The sequence below is a fragment of the Cupressus sempervirens genome, chromosome 2 (genome assembly GCF_028749045.1).
Source record: "Cupressus sempervirens isolate cs-2001-9-10 chromosome 2, ASM2874904v1, whole genome shotgun sequence".
Taxonomy (NCBI): Eukaryota; Viridiplantae; Streptophyta; class Pinopsida; order Cupressales; family Cupressaceae; genus Cupressus; species Cupressus sempervirens.
Window position 1 is genome coordinate 524,301,747 of NC_143119.1, and position 18,996 is coordinate 524,320,742.

The window sequence follows — 18,996 nt, forward strand, 5'->3', positions numbered from 1 at the left end:
GAGGAACAGAGGTCGAATTAAGGATGCGGATTATGATACGGAAGGGAGCATGCAGGAGAAGGGTTACGATTCTGATACCCAAGATGAAGCTGAAGAGGGTGATGTTAATACAAACAAGGGAACTGGTAATAGGTCTAAGAAGAAAAGAAGAGTGGTGGGTCATTCTAACTCTGACAAGGAAAGCGATTTTGTGAAGGATTTGGTGAGGGACTATAAGAAGAAATCTGAGCTTAAAGGTAAGAGGGTTGAGACGAGTTCGAGGGTGAGGGCTTCTTCCCCTTTGGATGATGAGACCCTGGCCTGTCGACTGGAGAAGAAAAAATATCCTTCAAGGCGCCTCGAGAAAAATTTTGGTGATAAAGGGGAGTCGGGTGATGAGGACACTCAGGAGTAGGGGACATAGGAAGATTTTGATGACAAGTTTGATGTTTCTTCTAGACCTCTGAAAGGGATGTATGGTAATCCAGGAGCTATTCTGAAAGATATTGGGGTAATGAAAGGCCAAATGCAAACACTTGGTAGGGAGATGCAAGAATTAAGGACGGAAGTTGTGCATGCCAGTAAAATTGCTTGTGGTGAGCGCACTCTCGGCCAACATATTGGCAGGCTCATGGAGGTGGTTGGAAGTGCTGAAGATGTTAAAAACTTAATGATGAAGATCCTGCAGTTGGAGGCCAAGAATAGGGCTATGGACAGAGACTTCAATGCGAACCAAGGCAAGGTCACCATGATGGAAGCCAAGATAAGTAACCTTGAGAAACTGATAAAACAATTGGCTGACAATGTGGGTACTTTGATTCAAAAACTGGAAATGGATAAAGCCCAAACTCCCCTCAGGCGGCCGATTGCCAAGGTCCCCGTAAGCGCACCAGGGCTCACTCCAAGAAGACGGATGACACGGGAATGAAGGATGAGGTGAAGGCAGTGGCGGACAACATGCAAATCCTAGCTGATCAGGTGTTGGATCTATTCAAGGCTACCTAGCTGGGTCTTTACTGTCTTTTCTGTTGTCTTTTACCTATCTCTCTGCTATCTTTTTGCTGTTTCTTTCAGCAGTTCTTTCTTTGACCTCTTTTGTGTTATTTCTGGAGGTCTATTTCGTGTATGCTGCTACTTCCTCTATCTTTTTCTAGCTTAACTTGTTGTACTACGGTTTCGGGTCCTTAAAAGCTGCTTTTACTTAATCAAAACAAGAGAATACAGACGCGGAGTTAATATACATCAAACAAAAGTTTATATACTGATAAAATATTGTGGTATGAAGTATACTGCATTGCATAATGATTTGGCTGGTTATTGTTAGTCTTTCATTTGTAGAATATTACACATTGCTACTGTCAGATATATATATATATATATATATATATATATATATATATATATATATATATATATATAGAGTTATTCTTTTCATAGTTTGCAGACTCGGAGGGTACTTGGCAAGCCCAAAATTTTCAATTCAGCAAATACTTGACAAAAAATTGGCAACTTAGAAAGTACAAAAAATTAATCTCTTAAAAAATTAAAATTTAATTACAAAACGTACTAAATTGAAAATTATCATTTTGAAAGAGATAAGAAATGGTTTCATAGCAAAAGAAACATGTGAAAAACACTTTTAACAGTGTTTTACCTCTGTTGACATTTTTAGTATTTACCCATGTGCACCTATAAACACCTGAAAGTTAAACTTGTGAAAATTTGCCAACAAAAAAAATACAGTACTTGGCAACTCGGAGAGTACTCAGTTTGCAATCTATGATTCTACCTATGCATAATAGACTAAATATTATGGTTCCCTTAAAATTCTCATCCAAGTGGCTGTGCCAGTTTAGAGGAGGGATAGTGCATATGAGGAATGCAAGTAGCTAGGAACTTGTGAAAACTCACCCAACAAAAAAAAACAATACTTGGCAACTCAAAGAGTACTCAAAATTTGCAATCTATGATTTTGCCTATGCATGATAGACTAAAAATAATGGTTCCCTTAAAATTCTCATCCAATTGGCTGTACCAGTTTAGAGGAGAGAGTGCATATGAGGAACGCAAGTAGCTAGGAAGTCATTCCAATATAGACACCCTGAGTGGAGCTGGGAGACTGAATAGCAGGTTGTCTTTTTGTACTCCTAGGCTGGACCAGCTCGAGGTGCCTTGTATGATCTCCCAGCTGGTGCTCCAAAATGGCAATGGGTTAGGTAGAACTTTAAGGGAATTTGATGCAGGAGCATCCTGGGTTGCTTTGTTATCCTACTCATTTTGTTCATTTTGTAGTTCCTTCATGTGCCTAGCAGTTCCTTCATGTGTCTAGCAATTCCTTCATGTGCCTAGCAGTTCCTTCATGTGTCTAGCAATTCTTTCATGTGCCTAGCAATCCAGTTTTCTTTATATGCCTAGCAATCCAGTTTTCTTCATGTGTCGAGTTACTGTAGCAATTCCTTCATGTGCCGAGTTACCCAGTGTATGTCGAGTGACTCTTCATGTGCCAAGTTAATCAGTGTATGCCGAGTTACTCAGCGTATGCTGTGTGTTCCTTCATGTGCCGAGTTATCCAGTGTATGCCAAGGGCCAGTAATTGGACGTGACTTCTGCGGGCCGACTTGCGGGATTTATTTTGTTCGCAACATTTATGTTAAGATCTTTTCCTGGGATGAGTCCAGACTATTGTTGGGTCGGCCTTCCTCTTATGTAATGTTCTAAATGATTTGTAAGCCATTTTAGAGAAGAGGATTTTAGAGCAGAACTGAAGGTGCGAATTTCCTGTTGGATCTTTGTATATGAATGTATTATAATTGGCTGCAACCCAGAAGGCCTTACAGCTGGGCATGTATGAAGATATTTTGATGAATCAATAAAAGTATTCTCTCTTCTTCCTCCTTTGGTTGTTGTTCCTTGTGTTTGCTTCCGTTGTGTTAACTCTTGCAGGGTGGTTTGGATAGCTGGGTGAGCCTTTGGCCCTAGTTATTCATCCCTTTGCCTGCGTCAGTTGGTATCAGAGCTTGAGGTTCATCCTTGTCGAGATTGGATCGTGTAGAACCCTGACTCGGATTTGATTGTAGGGTGGCAGATCTACGGATTTGACCTATAACCTGCAGAGGGCTATGATCTTGCAGGAACCTGATTTGTAAAGATGGTTCGTGGTAGAAGAAATGTTGATGATGCTATATTGGATCAATTAAGACAAATTGTAGCCAGATTAGATGTTGTGGAGACAGCTTAGAGGAGAGGAGCACACCTTGATGATGTAAGTGATGATGAAGCAGCAGCACCAACCATAATCCAAAACCTAAAGAAGATCAAGATGAGGAAAGATTGTTGCAAGTGTTGTCTAGGGCAAATTCAAAGCCTGTTGTAGAAGTTGTTCCTTATGATGGAAAATTGGACACCAATGTTGTGTTGGATTGGATCTCTAATATGGAGAAGTTCTTTGAGTATGAAAACACTCCTGATAATAGAAAGGTGAAGATTGCAGTCACTAGGTTGAAAGGTCATGCATCACTATGGTGGGAGCACTTGCAAACTGATAGACAAATGAAAAGAAAGGAGAAGATCAGAACTTGGCCAAAAATGGTGAACAAGGTAAAGAACAAATTCCTTCCTGCTAATTACCAAGTTAGCTTGTTGAGAAAGATGCAGAATTTCAAACAAAAGGACATGACTGTAAAAGAATATACCGAGGAATTCTATAGACTGGACAGCAGATCTGGACATGTGGATGATGATGTTGAGAAAATTGCAAGGTACATAAATGGATTGAGATCTGGAATACAAGATAAAATAAGCTTTGTGAAGTTGGAGAGTGTGGAAGAAGCATACCAATATGCCTTGAAGGCTAAGGAGATCTTGATGAAGAAGCATGAACAAAGACAAAGAGGTAGAGGTGGCAGATTCTAGAGAGGCAAAGGTAGATCTTGTGGTGAAGGTGGCAGATCTGAAAGTTCTATGCAGGATAAAGGCAAATCCGAATGGAAGAATGATGACAAAGGCAAGACCGAATGAAAAAGTGGTAATTCTTAACAAGGAGGCACTAATTCTTACCAAGGAAGAGGTAATTCTTATTTTAGAGGTGGATTTCATGGTAATTGTTTTTGATGTGGCAAAGAAGGGCACAAATCTTTTGAATGTAGATCCTCTAAAAGTGGATAGAATAATAGAAATGCTGTGATTCAAGAAGACATTAAGAGTTCACCAAGTAGACCTGAGGCTAGAGCAAATCTAATGGTGAGAAGAACCTTATGTAATAAGGGAAGTGATGAGGAACCTGTTTTAAGGAGAAGTCTTTTCAAGACAAGATGTAAGGTGGCTAGAAAATGCTGCAAAGTGATCATTGACAGTGGAAGTTCTACAAATCTGGCATCAGAAGAGCTGGTTACAAAGTTGTAGTTGTAGAGGCTGAAACATCCCAAACCTTATCATGTTTCATAAATCAAAGATGAGCATAAGATATTGGTAAGTGAGCAATGCCTTGTGAATTTCAAAATTGGACATTACATTGATGAAGTTTTGTGTGATATTATGCCCATGGATTGTTGTCATATTTTGTTGGGTAGACCTTGGCAATATGATAGATATGTTGTACATGATGGAAGATTGAATCAATATACTCTTTGGGTAAATGGGAAGAAGCAAACATTGTTGTCTTTGATTGAAAGTCCAGATGAGGTTAATTGTACTACTGTAAAAATTTGCATGGTTAATGGGAAACAATTTGAAAAGGAAATGAAAAGGAATCAAGTCTGTTTTGCCATAGTTCCTAGAGGACCGAGTGTTGGTAGTAATGGCCGAGTAGCAGAAGCTAGTAATGACCGAGTGACAACAGATAGTGATAGCCGAGTACCAGTAGAAATTACAGAATTGCTGAATGAGTATAAAGACATTATTGCTGATGATATTCCTGATGGTTTACCTCCAGTAAGAAGTATAAGTCATTGTATGGATTTGATTCCTGGAGCTAGTTTGCCAAACAAAGCACCATATAGATTGACACCTGTAGAGAATGAAGAACTTAACAGGCAAGTGCATGAGTTGTTGCAGAAAGGTTTGATCAAAGAAAGCTTGAGTCCATGTGTTGTACCTGCTATATTAGCACCCAAAAAGAATGGAGAATGGAGAATGTGTATTGATTCCAGAGCCATTAACAAGATAACAGTGAAATATAGATTTCCTATGCTGAGGATGGATGACATAATGGATTGTTTGAGTGGAGCAAAGTATTTTACCAAGATTGATTTGAAGAGTGGCTATCATCATATCAGAATTAGAGAAGGTGATGAATGGAAGACTGCTTTCAAGACAAAAGATGGTTTGTATGAATTTGGTTATGCATTTTGGTTTGACTAATGCACCTAGTACTTTCATGAGGTTAATGAATGAAGTTTTGAAAAGATTCTTGGGTAAGTTTGTGATTGTTTATTTGGATGATATTCTGATATTCAGTAAAACTAAGGAAGAACATCTTGAGCATATTAGACAAGTATTATAGAGGTTGAAAGAGGAAAAGTTGTTGATTAATCCAAAAAAGTGTTTTTTTATGCAAGAGGAGATTGTGTATCTGGGATTTGTGATTTCAGCTGATGGTTTGAAGATGGACCTTGAGAAGGTTAAAGCAATTTTGGAATGGCCTACACCTGAGAATGTGAGTGAGGTAAGATCATTCAATGGTTTGGCTAGTTTTTACAAGAAGTTCATAAAGAATTTCAGTGTTGTTTGTAATGCTATGACTGAAACAATGAGGCGAGATAAAAAGGAATTCAAGTGGACACATAGAGCTGATAAGAGTTTTGAGACTTTGAAACAAAAAGTTGTTGAATTACATGTATTGGCTTTGCCTGATTTCAACAAAGTATTTCAAGTTGAACGTGATACAAGTGGTATTGCAATAGGAGTTGTATTAAGTCAAGAAGGTCAGCCTGTTGCTTTCTTTAGTAAAAAGGTGAATGATGCTAAAAGGAAATATTTCGTGTATGATCAAGAGTTTTATGCTATTGTTCAGGCATTAAAGAAGTGGAGACATTATTTGATGCCTAAGGAGTTTGTGTTGTATATTGATCATAAAGCTTTACAATACTTGGGAAGTCAACAGAAACTGAATCAAAGACATATGAAGTGGATTGAGTACTTGTAGAGTTTTACATTTTCATTAAGCATAAGAGTGGAGTCACTAACAAAGTTGTTGATGCATTAAGTAGAAGACGCTCTTTGTTGACTGAAATGAAAGTTGAAGTTCTTGGTTTTGATGAGATAAAAGAATTGTATGATGTTGATCCTGATTTTTTTGAGGCGTGGAGAGAGTGCAAAGCACCAAATTTGAAGACCACATAAGTAAGTATGATGAATATTTCATTCAAGAAGGTATGTTGTTAAAAGGTATTCAGTTGTGTATTCCTAGAAGCCCTATGAGGTTGAACCTAATTAAGGAAAAGCATAGTGGTGGATTAGCTAGACATTTTGGAATTGATAAGACATTGAGTTTGCTAAAAGAGAAGTATTATTGGCCACAAATGTATATGGATGTTCAGAAATTTGTAAAGAGTTGTGGAGTTTGTCAAGTTGCAATGGGAGTGAGTCAAAACACTGGTTTGTATACACCTATTACTGTTTCTGAGAAACCTTGTACTGACATCAGTATGGATTTTGTTCTTGGATTGCCTAAGATAGTGAAGGGGTATGATTCCATATTTGTTGTAGTGGACAGATTTTCTAAGATGGCTCATTTCATACCATGTAAGAAGACATCAGATGCTGAGCATGTTGCTGAACTTTTCTTTAAAGAGATTGTAAGATTGCATGGATTACCAAGAAGTATTATTTCTAACAGAGATAGTAAGTTTGTTGGATACTTTTGGAAGACTTTGTGGAAGAAGATGGGTACTGAATTGAAGTTTAGTTCTACATTCCATCCACAAACAGATGGACAAACAAAGGTGGTGAATAGAAGCTTAGGAAATTTGCTGAGATGTTTGGGTGGGAATAAGCTGAATAATTGGGAGATGGTATTGGCACAAGTTGAATTTGCATATAATAATTATGTGAATAGGAGTACAGGGAAGACACCTTTTGAGATTGTTACTGGAATGCATCCTAGAGGTATATCAGATTTGAGAGATGTTGCCGGTGAAGAAAAGAGAAGCACTGCAAGAGAAGAATTTGTTGATTTTATGGAGTCTTTGCATAAGGAAGTGAAGTTGAGATTGGAACAAAGTAATCAGGAGTATAAGGAGAATGCTGATCAATCTAGAAGACACCATGACTTTCAAGTTGGTGATGAGGTGATGGTTCATCTGAAGAAAGGAAGATTCCCAGTTGGAACATACAGTAAGCTGAAGATGAAGAAATTTGGACCTTGTAAGATCTTGAAGAAGTTTGACAGTGGTAATGCTTATCAAGTTGAGTTACCTGATGACATGGATATATCTCCTATATTCAATATTGCTGATTTGTATTAGTATCATGAGTCAGAGGATGAAGTTGTTGTATCAGATGATTATCCTAAGAAGCAGATTGAAGAAGTTGAACAAATATTGGATCAAAGAGTTGGCAGGAGCACAAGAGGAAAGGATTACTATGAATATTTGGTGAAGTGGAAGAACAAACCTATTGAAGATGCTTCATGGATTTCTCAATTTGAGTTGGATTCAGCTCAGCTTGGGACATCTCAATGATTCAGGAGAATCATTTCTCTCAACCCCAGTTGTCTGATGCAGGAGCATCCTGGGTTGCCTTGTTATCCTGCTCATTTTGTTCATTTTGTAGTTCCTTCATGTGCCTAGCAGTCCTTCATGTGCCAAGCAATCCAATTTTCTTCATGTGCCTAGCAATCCAGTTTTCTTCATGTGCCTAGCAATCCAGTTTTCTTTATGTGCCTAGTAATCCAGTTTTCTTCATGTGCCGAGTTACTGTAGCAATTCCTTCATGTGCCAAGTTACTGTAGTAATTCCTTCATGTGTCGAGTCACCCAATGTATGCCGAGTGACTCTTCATGTGCCAAGTTACTCAGTGTATGCCAAGTGTTTCTTCATGTGTTGAGTTACTCAATGTATGCTGAGTGTTCTTTCATGTGCTGAGTTATCCAGTGTATGCTAAGTGTCAGTAATTGGATGTGATTTCTGCGGGCCGACTTGCTGGATTTATTTCGTTTGCGACATTTATGTTAAGATCTTTTCTTGGGATGAGTCAAGACCGTCGTTGGGTTGGCTTTCCTCTTATGTAGTGCTCTAGAATGATCTGTAAGCCATTTTGGCAAGTATAATTAGAGTGTTTAGGCTTAGAGTCAGGCAAGTTTTAGCAAAGAGGATTTTAGAGCAGAACTGAAAGTGCGAATTTGCTGTTGGATCTTTGTATATGAATGTATTGTAATTGGCTGCAACCCAGAAGGCCTTACAGCTGGGCATGTATGAAGATATTTTGATGAATCAATAAAAGTATTCTCTCTTCTTCCTCCTTTGGTTGTTGTTCCTTGTGTTTACTTCCATTGTGTTAACTCTTGCAGGGTGGTTTGGATAGTTGGGTGAGCCTTTGGCCCTAGTTATTCAACCCTTTGCCTGCGTCAAAATCCCACTTGCACATAGTGGAATACATTTAAGGAATACAAATAGCACCTATGTTCCATTCAAATAGGGGTAAACCCAAGTGAGGCTGGAAGGCCAAATGGTGGGTGTCATTTTGTACTCCTAGGCTTGATGGAAAGGGATAAGCTACATATAAGGGATGCAAATAGCACCTAAGTTCCATTCAAATAGTGGTAAACCCATGTAAGGCTGGGAGTCCAAATCGTTGGTGTCATTTTGTGCTCCTAGGCTTGATGGAAAGGAATAAGCTCGGGATGCCTTATATGTTCCACCAAAGAACTCCATCAATGAGATTACTTATATCACAAGGTTAGTAAATGTTCCTCACCCTAGTAGGAAAGATGCATTTTATGGACGGATTACCTAACACAACTGCAGGGTCTCACCCAGGATCCATCTTAATCCACAATCTGTAAATGATATCATTCCATTTCTTGTTTTACTTGGGGAAACACTAGGGCATCAAAGGGGACATTACATTTATTGGACTGACTGAAGTTTACCAATGTAGCAATCCTTCATGGCAGACTTTCTATATCAGTTACCAGCAATTCAAAGTGTGACTCCAGACCCGTACTTCATCATCCAATCATCAAATTCAAGACATAACTATTGCTGTTTCCTTTCGGTTGTTGGTTTATTGTTTTTGTGAAGCGTTATGCAGTGAATAGCACTAGTGCCAGTTGTATCAGCACTTGCATCAGAATTGTAAAATATGTATCAGCACTTATAAACAAATCACTGTTTGGCAGGTGTGATTTTTATATTGTTAAAAAATATAAGGAAACAAGTTATCCACAAATCTCAATAGAGTAAGACATAAACATGAAGGAAATCCATACTCTTGTTATTACCAAGGTTGCCAGGAGACCGGTACTTGTATTAGTACAGGAGACTAGTATTGGTACTGGTACGTCTATTTTTGCAAAATAGGAGATGAGGATACTTGGAGATGCCATTTTTAATATAATTTTCAAATTTTTTAATTGAGAATATTTTGACTGAGAAATTTCAAAACAAGAACACCGATAAAGTTTAACATTAAGTTCACACACACACAAATGTCAAATAGTTAAAAGAGTTCACACTACATATTTGATATTACATATTAAAATTCAGAAATGCCAACTTGTTTTTCTTCTTTTTTACATGGAAACTCAAGAAAATGCAGGGTTTTTTTTAATGAAAAATTAAGCAAACATTGGCTGGATGTCTCCTGTGAGGACACCTCACACATATTTCCACTATTGGAAAATGCATGTTGGTACCAGACATGTCCCCAAGGGGTTGAAGACGTATCTCCATGCAAAGATGGTTATTACTACTAGCTGGTGAAAGCATACCTAATAAATTAATAATAAAGCCAAGCATTTTTTTAGTTTAGAGTAAATTTCCAAGTGTTTGCATTCATTAGGAAAATCATTGTTAACTTATTAGTAACTATTTCTGTTGACTTTTTCATAACTACCATTGTTGAATTTTCACTTTCAGGGACTATCTTATCCAAAAAATGATCTGATAAAAAAGAATAGCTGCTATTAGTAGAATGAAACCTGTTCTTATCTGCTACGTAGGTAATCATGAATATTCTTAAATTTGCAAAGTTCATGAAATGGACAGACAGGAAGGAAAGCACTTAAGAAAATTTACAGAAGCAACATCCATAGCTAGCATAGAAAAAATATTTATTTGATTGATTCTCCAAAAACAATTACCTTGTAGTCCTTCATCTCTATCTCTGATGAAGGAAGTTCTGCTGCATCCTTCCCAAATGAAATAATCCTTCCATAATGTGCCAGAGGTTTTTCTGCAGATCTTTGTGTTTCTGCAGTTGAGTTTATTGAATCATGCGCCACATCATTTCTGTCCCTCTTTGGATGGCAGTCAAATCCTTCTTCTGGAGACCAGTCTAAGTCACCCCAAATTGTTTCACCACCTTTTGGTAGCATTGACATGGTAGAATCCCAAGTACGAGTCATGCGCATGACATGTTGAAGGGTCTGCCTTCCAATAAATTCATTGCCTACAACACCAGGAGCTATTGCTCTGTGAAAATAAAAGCATACAATTGTTACATCCAGTGTCCATGTTTTCAACAATATACTCTTGAAACCAAACTAACATAAAGTGCCAATTGCTATAAAACTATAATGATAATATTTGGCATTAATTTTCTTACGCAATTCTAGCAATCTTTAAAGCAATGAAAGGAACCAGATTAACCATGCACTGGTAAATAAATTTATTGAGAACTGGAAGAAAATAAACAAGAAGCAAACTGTGCATGTTACTTACATGCCTAAATATAATGCAGTGGTAACTGACTTTTGAGATAGTAAGGATGATAAGGTCGGGGGAGGCTTAACCAACTTTGAGAGTATAACTCAAAATTTTCTTCAGTGAAAGCCCTCAAATAAGCAAGGTTGTATAATCATTCATGGATAGGGTTTAGTGTTCTACATGCTTATAGCATTGAAAGACTTGGGCTTGTAACAGTTCTCATGTCATGTAAACTGTGTCTCTATAGGACTGTGTTTAGGATGCTCACAAACTAGATGCGCAGAGGTCTAATGCTTCAAAACAGAAATCAACCACAACTCTCATATTATCTATACTTCGCAATATTTATAATGGGTTAGACTCGACAATGTGCCTCCTCGGTTATGAAACAAGCATATGATGAATAAAAGATTGACAGACTTCGATAATGATCCATTAATTTCTTCATTGGCACAAAAACACAAGGATTATATTGTCCTAAGAAAGGCAGATATAAAAGTAATTTCAATGGGAATGTTAGAATGTTTGAACTGTGTTTGTTGCAAATTGATATTAAAGCGATGTCATGTAAACAATGTCTCTACAGCACCGTGCTTGGGATACTCCTTTTGGATGTTCACAATCTAGATGCTCAGAGGTCAGATGCTTCGAAACAGAAATCAACCACAATTCACATATTTTCTACACTTTGCAATATTTATGATGGGAAAGACTCAATAATGTGCCTCCTCAGTTATGTAACAATCACATATTTGATGAATAAAAAATTGACAGACTTCAATAAGGATCCATTAATTTCTTAATTGGCACAAAAACACAAGGATTATATTGTCCAAAGAAAGGCGGATATAAAAGTAATCTCAATGGGGATGTTATAATGTTTGAGCAGTGTTTGTTGCAAATTGAAATTAAAGTGATGTCATGTAAACTATGTCTCTACAGGACTGTATTCTCCTTTTGGATGCTCACAAAGTAGATGCTCAGAGGTCTAATGCTTTGAAACAGAAATCAACCACAATTCACATATTTTCTATACTTTGCAATATTTATGAGGGGATAGACTCAATAATGTGTCTCCTCAGTTATAAAACAAGGATATATTTTATCAATAAAAAATTGAGAGTCTACTATAATGATCCATTAATTTCTTAATTGGCACAAAAACAGAAGGATTATATTGTCCTAAGAAAGGCAGATATAAAAGTAATCTCAATGGGGATGTTATAATGTTTGAACAATGTTGTTGCAAATTGAAAGTAAAACAAAGCTTGCTAGGAACATGGGGATGCCATTTTTGTTCCCTATATGAGTGTTGCCAACTTTCAGTTTTCCCCCTGTGAGTTATAGTGGTTAGTATTTACTAAGATTCTGTTCAAGATTGCATGTCAAAGTAGCCTTTAGGTGACTTACTTCTCGTCAAATCCCCAAGGCTCCCACTTTGACTTCTTTTCTAGATATCCGTGCTTTACCTTTCTCTATCCTTCCAAGCGGGTTTCTTGTCATTCAAGGTTTAGGTGATTTAGGTTTGGTTGGGATGCGTTTTAAGTGTCTTCCCGATGAGAAGTAAGTCTTTCTTGTTTTCGTAACTGCCGAATTGCACCAGCATTTCTCTTCCTTCGAACTTTAAACAATCAGGCTGGTTTTCCCCTTTGCAAAGTTCATCAAGCATGTACCCGAGGAACAAAGTCACAATGGTATAAATAAGTTGTACACTTGATTGTCTCATAATGGAAAGATCCAGGAAAGTTCAAGTCAAAGCCTAGAAGGCCTTGAATCAAGTTTCAAAGGTGAAATCTATTTTTTTGAAGAAAGGCGGGTCTGCGGGTTTTAGAATAATCTCTAAATTTTTAATGCTCTCTATTGTATCTTATTGTATATCTGTAAATATTAGAATGTTTCTAATATTTAGGTGTAGTCTAGAATAGAATGTTTCTATTCTATTCGACTCTCCTCTTTGAATATATCAGTGTAACGAGACTTGGACTTGACTCGGACTCGGCAAGGGTAACTTGACTCGTGACCCGGCTCTGACTCGTGACCTGGCTCGACGATGACTCGGCAGTGACTTGGCAAAGTGAAAAAACCTCGAAATTTTGAAATTTTTTAGGATTTAAAGAACATTGCATGCGAATAAAGCGTAAAGACACAATAACATCATTAAATAGAAGATAATTTGATCATAATGCACATGCCACATACTTAAAGTTAAAAACTTAAAACTTAAAAGTCAAACATCGATTACATAAGTACAATACTACAAAGTTACAAACTTACAAAGGTAAATTACTAAAAGTAAATACTATGTTACTAGTAATTAAAGTCAAACTAAGATAAATCCATGCAAACCATCAAAATGTATATGTATTATCATTTATGCATTATGAAATCCAACACATCAAGATTCAATAGTCATCATCAAATTCAAATGTTCCAAATGCTGATCATATATTATGTTAAACTATTAAACAAAAAGTTAAAACAAGACTATAAGTCTACAGCTATGGCTCCTAGTCGGAGTCCTCATCATCATCCTCATCCTCAGGCTCATCCTCATCCCCAACCTCAACCTCAACCTTAGGCTCAGGCTCAGTATAATCTATAAAATACCTCTTAGTAAGACGTCTAAGGTAGGTCCTGGATGTCTCAGTAGCCATAGCATCAGCTCGTGAGGTGCCTCTAGGATCAACTGTACTCTTTGCCTCTGGCTCTGCCAATGTTTGTGAGGTGCCACTAGGAACAACTGGAGCTCTCTGGTCCTCTGCTACCATAGCCATAGCCTCAGCCTGGCCCTCTCTATTTGCCTGGTCAAGCCACTGTAGGTCCTCATCATCAAAGACAGGATCAGTAGCCTCAGTGATCCAATCAGACTCTGGATCAACCTCCTCTAGAGTAATTGAAGAGGTGTCACTATCCAAAATCTCCCTGATCCTAATGCGCAGGTTGTAGTGCACAAAGACTAGACCATTCATTTTCTGCACAGGCAACCTGTTACGCCTCTTTGAGTGGATGTTCTCGAACATGCTCCAGTTGCGCTCACATCTAGAAGCGCTACTTGGTTGGCTCAAAATGCGGATGGCGATTTGCTGAAGGTTTTTGGTTGAAAGCTCAAACATTTGCCACCATCTATCTGAATTTTGAAAAAAGGAAAACAAAAAAATATTAGTCTCATTTCAAAATTTGAACTTTAAGTTTAAAGCTAGAAATTTAGAAGCTAGATTGTATAAGGCTTAAGCTGCAATCTTTACCTGGCTGCAATTTTGTACGACCTTCTTTGCAAATTTGACTTGAAAAAATGGGCCCTGATGCATTATTATAGGCATCCATCTCAAGCAATATATATGTGGGATTAGGGGACATCTTTGATATCACTGTGTCTAGGCCACTAAGAACCTCCTCATCTGCCTTGAAATCATCACAGAAACGGTATGCCGGATTGAGGTAATAGGCTACTGCATGGATGGGCTTATGAACCTGATTTTGCCATCTCCTATCAATTATGTCCCAAATAGGGCCATAGTTTTCCTCAACTCCTACATATTTGGCCTTAATAGTCTCCTTGACCCTATCCATGCCCTCATAAATGTAGCCCATAGAGGGCTTCTTGCCATCAGCAACTCGTAGGAGGGCTACAAGGGGCTCGGTGATCTACAAAACAATTAAACAGAAAAACAATTTAGTGAATGATGAAACTTTGCAAAGTTGCACAATGAAAATAAAACAAAAATATGTATGAGACAAATTAATTTATAAAATTTTAAGACTTAAGCTTTTAAAATTTAAAATTTAAATTACCTCCACAATCTTCGAACATGGCTCCCAAAAATCATCATCATCATAAATGCATTTTGTTGCATCTATCCCTGTAGGGCTGCTCACAAAGGAGGGGGAACTCCATTCTGGACCAATAAACATGCACCTCAACTCTAACCTTGAACTCAACAAGGATTTTAGTGTGATAGAGTTAGAGGCAAATCTTGTGATACCAGAACGAGCCAACTCCTTTCTCTTCGTGTATTTCCTCATAGTGTTGAGGACCAAGGCATGATTATAGATGAACTTACAAAGATTTTTGGCCTTGGTAACACATGATTTCACCCATACAAGCTTGCCAATATCCTCTATCATGAGGTCAATGCAATGGACCGCACATGGAGTCCAAAAGATTTTGGGTGTCTCTCCATCAATAGTTTTCCTGCAGCAATTTTAAATTAGTTAGTAAACAATGAAAATTTTTGATGTATTAAAATACTTTTAATTTTTAAAATTTAATGAAAAACTAAAATAATTTTTTTAGAAGTAGAACTTAGAAAGTTAGAAGTTAAAATTTTACCTGCAGCAACATAATTAGCTGCATTATCTGTCACCACTTAGACAACATTGCCTTCCCCCACCTCCCTTATGACCTCCTCAATAGTCTCACATAAGAATTTTGCATTTTTGACACATGAGGAAGCATCTATGGACCTCAAAAACATGGTGGATCCTAAAAGTCAAAATTAAACAAAATAATTATCATTCAAGAATCAATACTCAATAAAACAAAATTTTCGTTATTCAATAATAGTATACATTAAATTTTAGACTTCAAGAAGTAGAGAATGATGAATTACCTCCGCTAGAAACAAGAAAATTTAGGAGGGTTCTGGACCTCCTATCTATCCATCCATCTGTCATGATGGTACACCCCTTTTGGCTCCAAATCTTTTTGTGGTCCTCCAACACAAGTTTCATCTCCCCAACCATATCTAGCAAGAGGAGGCCACTCAACTCATCTTCAGTGGGGCTTTGAACCCCACACCACAGATGGAAACTGCATCAATCATCCCTTGCCAATAAGGAGTCCTATTACATTTATAAAAACATTTTAATTAGCATATTTCAAATTTTCAACATCAAGTTAAAAGTATAAAATTGAATATAAATTTTAAAACTTAAAACGTAAAACAATCAAATATAAATGAAGTTGAAAACTTGAAGTACCTGGCTGCTATAAATGGAATGTCGTAGAAAAACCAAAACTTGCAATTGCTCTTACTCCAGCTTCATGTATCTCCCTATTCCAGCGCATGCTCTCAAGTGAGGGTTGTGCACCAGGAGTGGTACGCGGTACAAAAAAGTTGTCCAACTTACTAGATTTTCTGACTCTAAGATGAAGAATAGCAACACTACAAGAAGGGGCAGCAGCAGTAGCATCACTAGAAGTGCAAAGAATAGATGTAGAAGAAGCACAAGCAACAGAAGCACTAGGACGATAGGAGGGACAGGAAGAACCTTCTCCAACACAGCCTACTGACTCAGAAACATTTGCAGATGAACGTGGAAGAGAACTAGAACCAATCTAAGCTAACTCTTCTAATTGTTTTTCTTTTAATTCTTTTTCTTGTTCATATTTTTCCAAGGCTACATAACAAAAACGTTGAGCCTCAACAGTTGCAGCTCCACAAGGCTCAATATCATGACCACTTAAGCTAGCAATATGGTATTTTAATCTATTTATCCCCCCACTATTAATGGTTTTGCAAAATAGGCATTTTGTTTGAGTTCTCTTTCTACCCGGAAATTCTATGGTGAACTTCCAACACTCATCTTTGTTGTTGCCTTTAGAGAGCTTGGGTTTTTTACCTCCAAAGGCCATTATGACTTAATTAAAGAAGAATATAAAAATTTCTGCAATAAGACATTTTAGACCAAATATTACCATTTCAGCATTGCATTTTATGAAGATCTAAAGTTATAAAAAAACTCATAAACAAACAAAAAAAATTCATGCAAAAAACTCATAAGCATAGACAAAAAAATCATCAAAATCTAAACAATCAAGTCTTACCTCTTTCAAATGCTTTGGGAAGTGTTGAAAAGAGCTTCTATAAACTCCTTGATGATCTAAATCCAAGCTCCCATGTCACAAATGCAAGCTTTTCTCCTCCTCCTTTCAGCTGGTTGCAAAACAAGAAAACTCTATTTCTCTTCTACCTCTCTCTCTTTCTTCTTTTCACTATAGACTATTATGGGAGCCCTTTTAGGGTTATATGAGTGAGAAATGTAAAAAAAAAAACATTAAAAAAAGTTGCAAAAATATAATATTTTAATGGTCGAATTTTTGCCTACTGCGGCCGAGTCAAGCTCAACCAGGTCAGGCGAGCCACTCTGTGACTCGCGAGTCACGCGAGTCACTCCTCGTGACTCGCCGCTTGTGGGTCACAAGTCATTGTGACTCAGCAAGGTCAACGCGGCTCGCTGACTCGCGTGACTCGTGTGACTCGTCACGAGTCACGTTACCCTGGAATATATAGATCATTTTGATCTCTGTTTAATCAATCAAGTATTCTGCCATTTATGTTTGTAACATGGTATCAGAGCAAGTTCTTAATTTTTTCGAAAAATTATAATTTCTTTTCCGAAATTATCAGACCCATTTTTCGAAATTATTTGGTGATCCTTGCTTTCTAATCTCAAAACCTGAGATTTTCGACAAAAAAAAAAAAATTGAAGGTTTTTAAATCGCAACTCATGTCTTGGAAGAGTTGAAAAAAACTATGACTTCAAAACGCATTTGCGTCTGCCTACATCTATTCATGATTTTCAAAATGCATTTGCGTCTGTTTGCTGAGTGATTTTACAAAAACGGCTCGAGATTGGGGTTTTTTTTGAGGAAGCAAATAAACATTTTTTTCTCTGTCTAAACAGCGCAGGGTGGGCGGTTTTTTGTTGTGGCTGCAAGAAAAAGTCTGAAGCAGCTCACGTTTTTTTCAAATTGTTTTACCTCTATTCTTGCGTCTGAAGCAGCTCACGACTTCTTGAATTTTTTATTATTTTTAAGATTGTTTTTACTCCATTTCTTGGTCTACGCGACTTCATCTACGACATCCAAGTTTTTTGCGAAAGACGTCAAGACAAAAATACCTTCAATTCGCCTGGTATATGCCATTTTTCTACAACATCGACCTTCCAATCCGCTGACTAGGGTTTTGTTTGAAAACCCTGACTTTTTTGCTCAGAAAATTTTCCTGATCACATATTCTTGGTAGGTTTTTCAAGATCTCAAATGGGTCTTCATCAGTTTTTTGTGGGTGCCTTGTTTTCTGTGCCTCAATTTTCAAGCCAGCAAATTCGGATTTTGACAGCATATTATTTCTAGGTTTTTTGAGCTCTCGTTTAGGTACTTCTCTGATTTTTCTAGGTCTTTCGTTTTCTCACCTCGAAGTTTGTGCCATTTGAGATATTCACATATTGTGAGCATCAGAAGTCGAACTCAATTAAAAAGAAAACCAATGTTGCCCATTACTCAAAGCAGAAAGAATCTATCTACCATGCCTTTATGGCCTGTATACCTATAGATCATGTGAAATCTTCTGCTTGGTACATAGATTCCGGTGCCTCCTGACATTTCACTCACAGGTGTGATTGGTTTGTTGAATTCACTCCCTATTCTAACTCAGTAATCTTTGGAGGCGGCGAAGAATACAATATTGTCGGCAAGCGCAATGTTCAGATTCAGTCCGGAGGAAGAAGACTCATGTTCCTCAATGTATGTTATGTTCCTGGCATGAAACATAATCTTCTGTCTATTAGTCAGATTATGAAGCACTCCCCTTAGTTGGATGTAATTTTCAGTGTAAATAAATGTTTGATTATTGATCGTGCTTCTCGCACTACACTTGTTGTCGGTCTTGAGGATCATGGTATTTGTAGGCTTGTAGATTCAGGCAATTCCCTTGAGCATGCCTTCATTGCAAAATCATCCGCTCTCAACAGCCTCTAGCATCAACGATACGGTCACCTGAACATTCAATATCTAGCACAACTTGCTCGAGATAATTTAGTCCATGGCCTACCTAACATCCAAACCTAGAACCATCATGTTTGCGGAGCTTGCCAAGCAGGGAAGCAACATAGGACACCATTTAAGGATGGTGAATCATGGCGGGCATCTAAAGTACTCCAGCTGATCCACGCTGATGTATGTGGTCCTATGAATACTCTTGTTACTAGGAACAAGTACTTCTTACTCTTTGTGGATGATTTCAGTCGCAAAATGTGGGTATATTTTTTTAAGAAAAAATCATATCCTTTTCTTGTATTTCAGCAGTTTAAAGCCTTAGTAGAAAAAGAGTCTAGTTCCCCCATCCGTACTCTTAGGACCGATAATGGG

General features: G+C 37.5%; 2 protein-coding genes across 2 annotated transcripts in view; both read right to left on the reverse strand.

Annotated features, from left to right (window-relative positions):
* LOC149573260 (phospholipid:diacylglycerol acyltransferase 1-like) overlaps positions 1-18,996 on the reverse strand; it is a 138,997-nt gene that overhangs the window by 36,920 nt on the left and 83,081 nt on the right. Inside the window, exon 4 of the mRNA XM_089814463.1 lies at positions 10,280-10,610. Coding sequence (XP_089670589.1) covers positions 10,280-10,610 — 331 coding nt within the window. The remainder of the gene's footprint in view (positions 1-10,279; positions 10,611-18,996) is intronic.
* LOC149573261 (uncharacterized) lies at positions 10,740-16,610 on the reverse strand. Its single transcript, XM_089812309.1, has 7 exons — positions 15,825-16,610; positions 15,455-15,686; positions 15,175-15,327; positions 14,637-15,036; positions 14,090-14,489; positions 13,406-13,971; positions 10,740-10,793 (listed from the first exon to the last, which is right to left on the reverse strand). Exons 4-7 carry the CDS (start codon positions 14,967-14,969, stop codon positions 10,740-10,742), a joined length of 1,353 nt encoding a protein of 450 aa, XP_089668435.1. The 5' UTR covers positions 14,970-15,036; positions 15,175-15,327; positions 15,455-15,686; positions 15,825-16,610.

Excerpts from the sequence above, each read along its gene's own strand:
- LOC149573261 (XM_089812309.1), bottom strand. The coding sequence starts at position 14,969 with ATGATAGAGGATATTGGCAAGCTTGTATGGGTGAAATCATGTGTTACC. Across the intron at positions 14,490-14,636 it reads CATGTTCGAAGATTGTGGAG|ATCACCGAGCCCCTTGTAGC; the intron begins GTAATTTAAATT and ends ATTGTTTTGTAG. Across the intron at positions 13,972-14,089 it reads TCGTACAAAATTGCAGCCAG|ATAGATGGTGGCAAATGTTT; the intron begins GTAAAGATTGCA and ends TTCAAAATTCAG.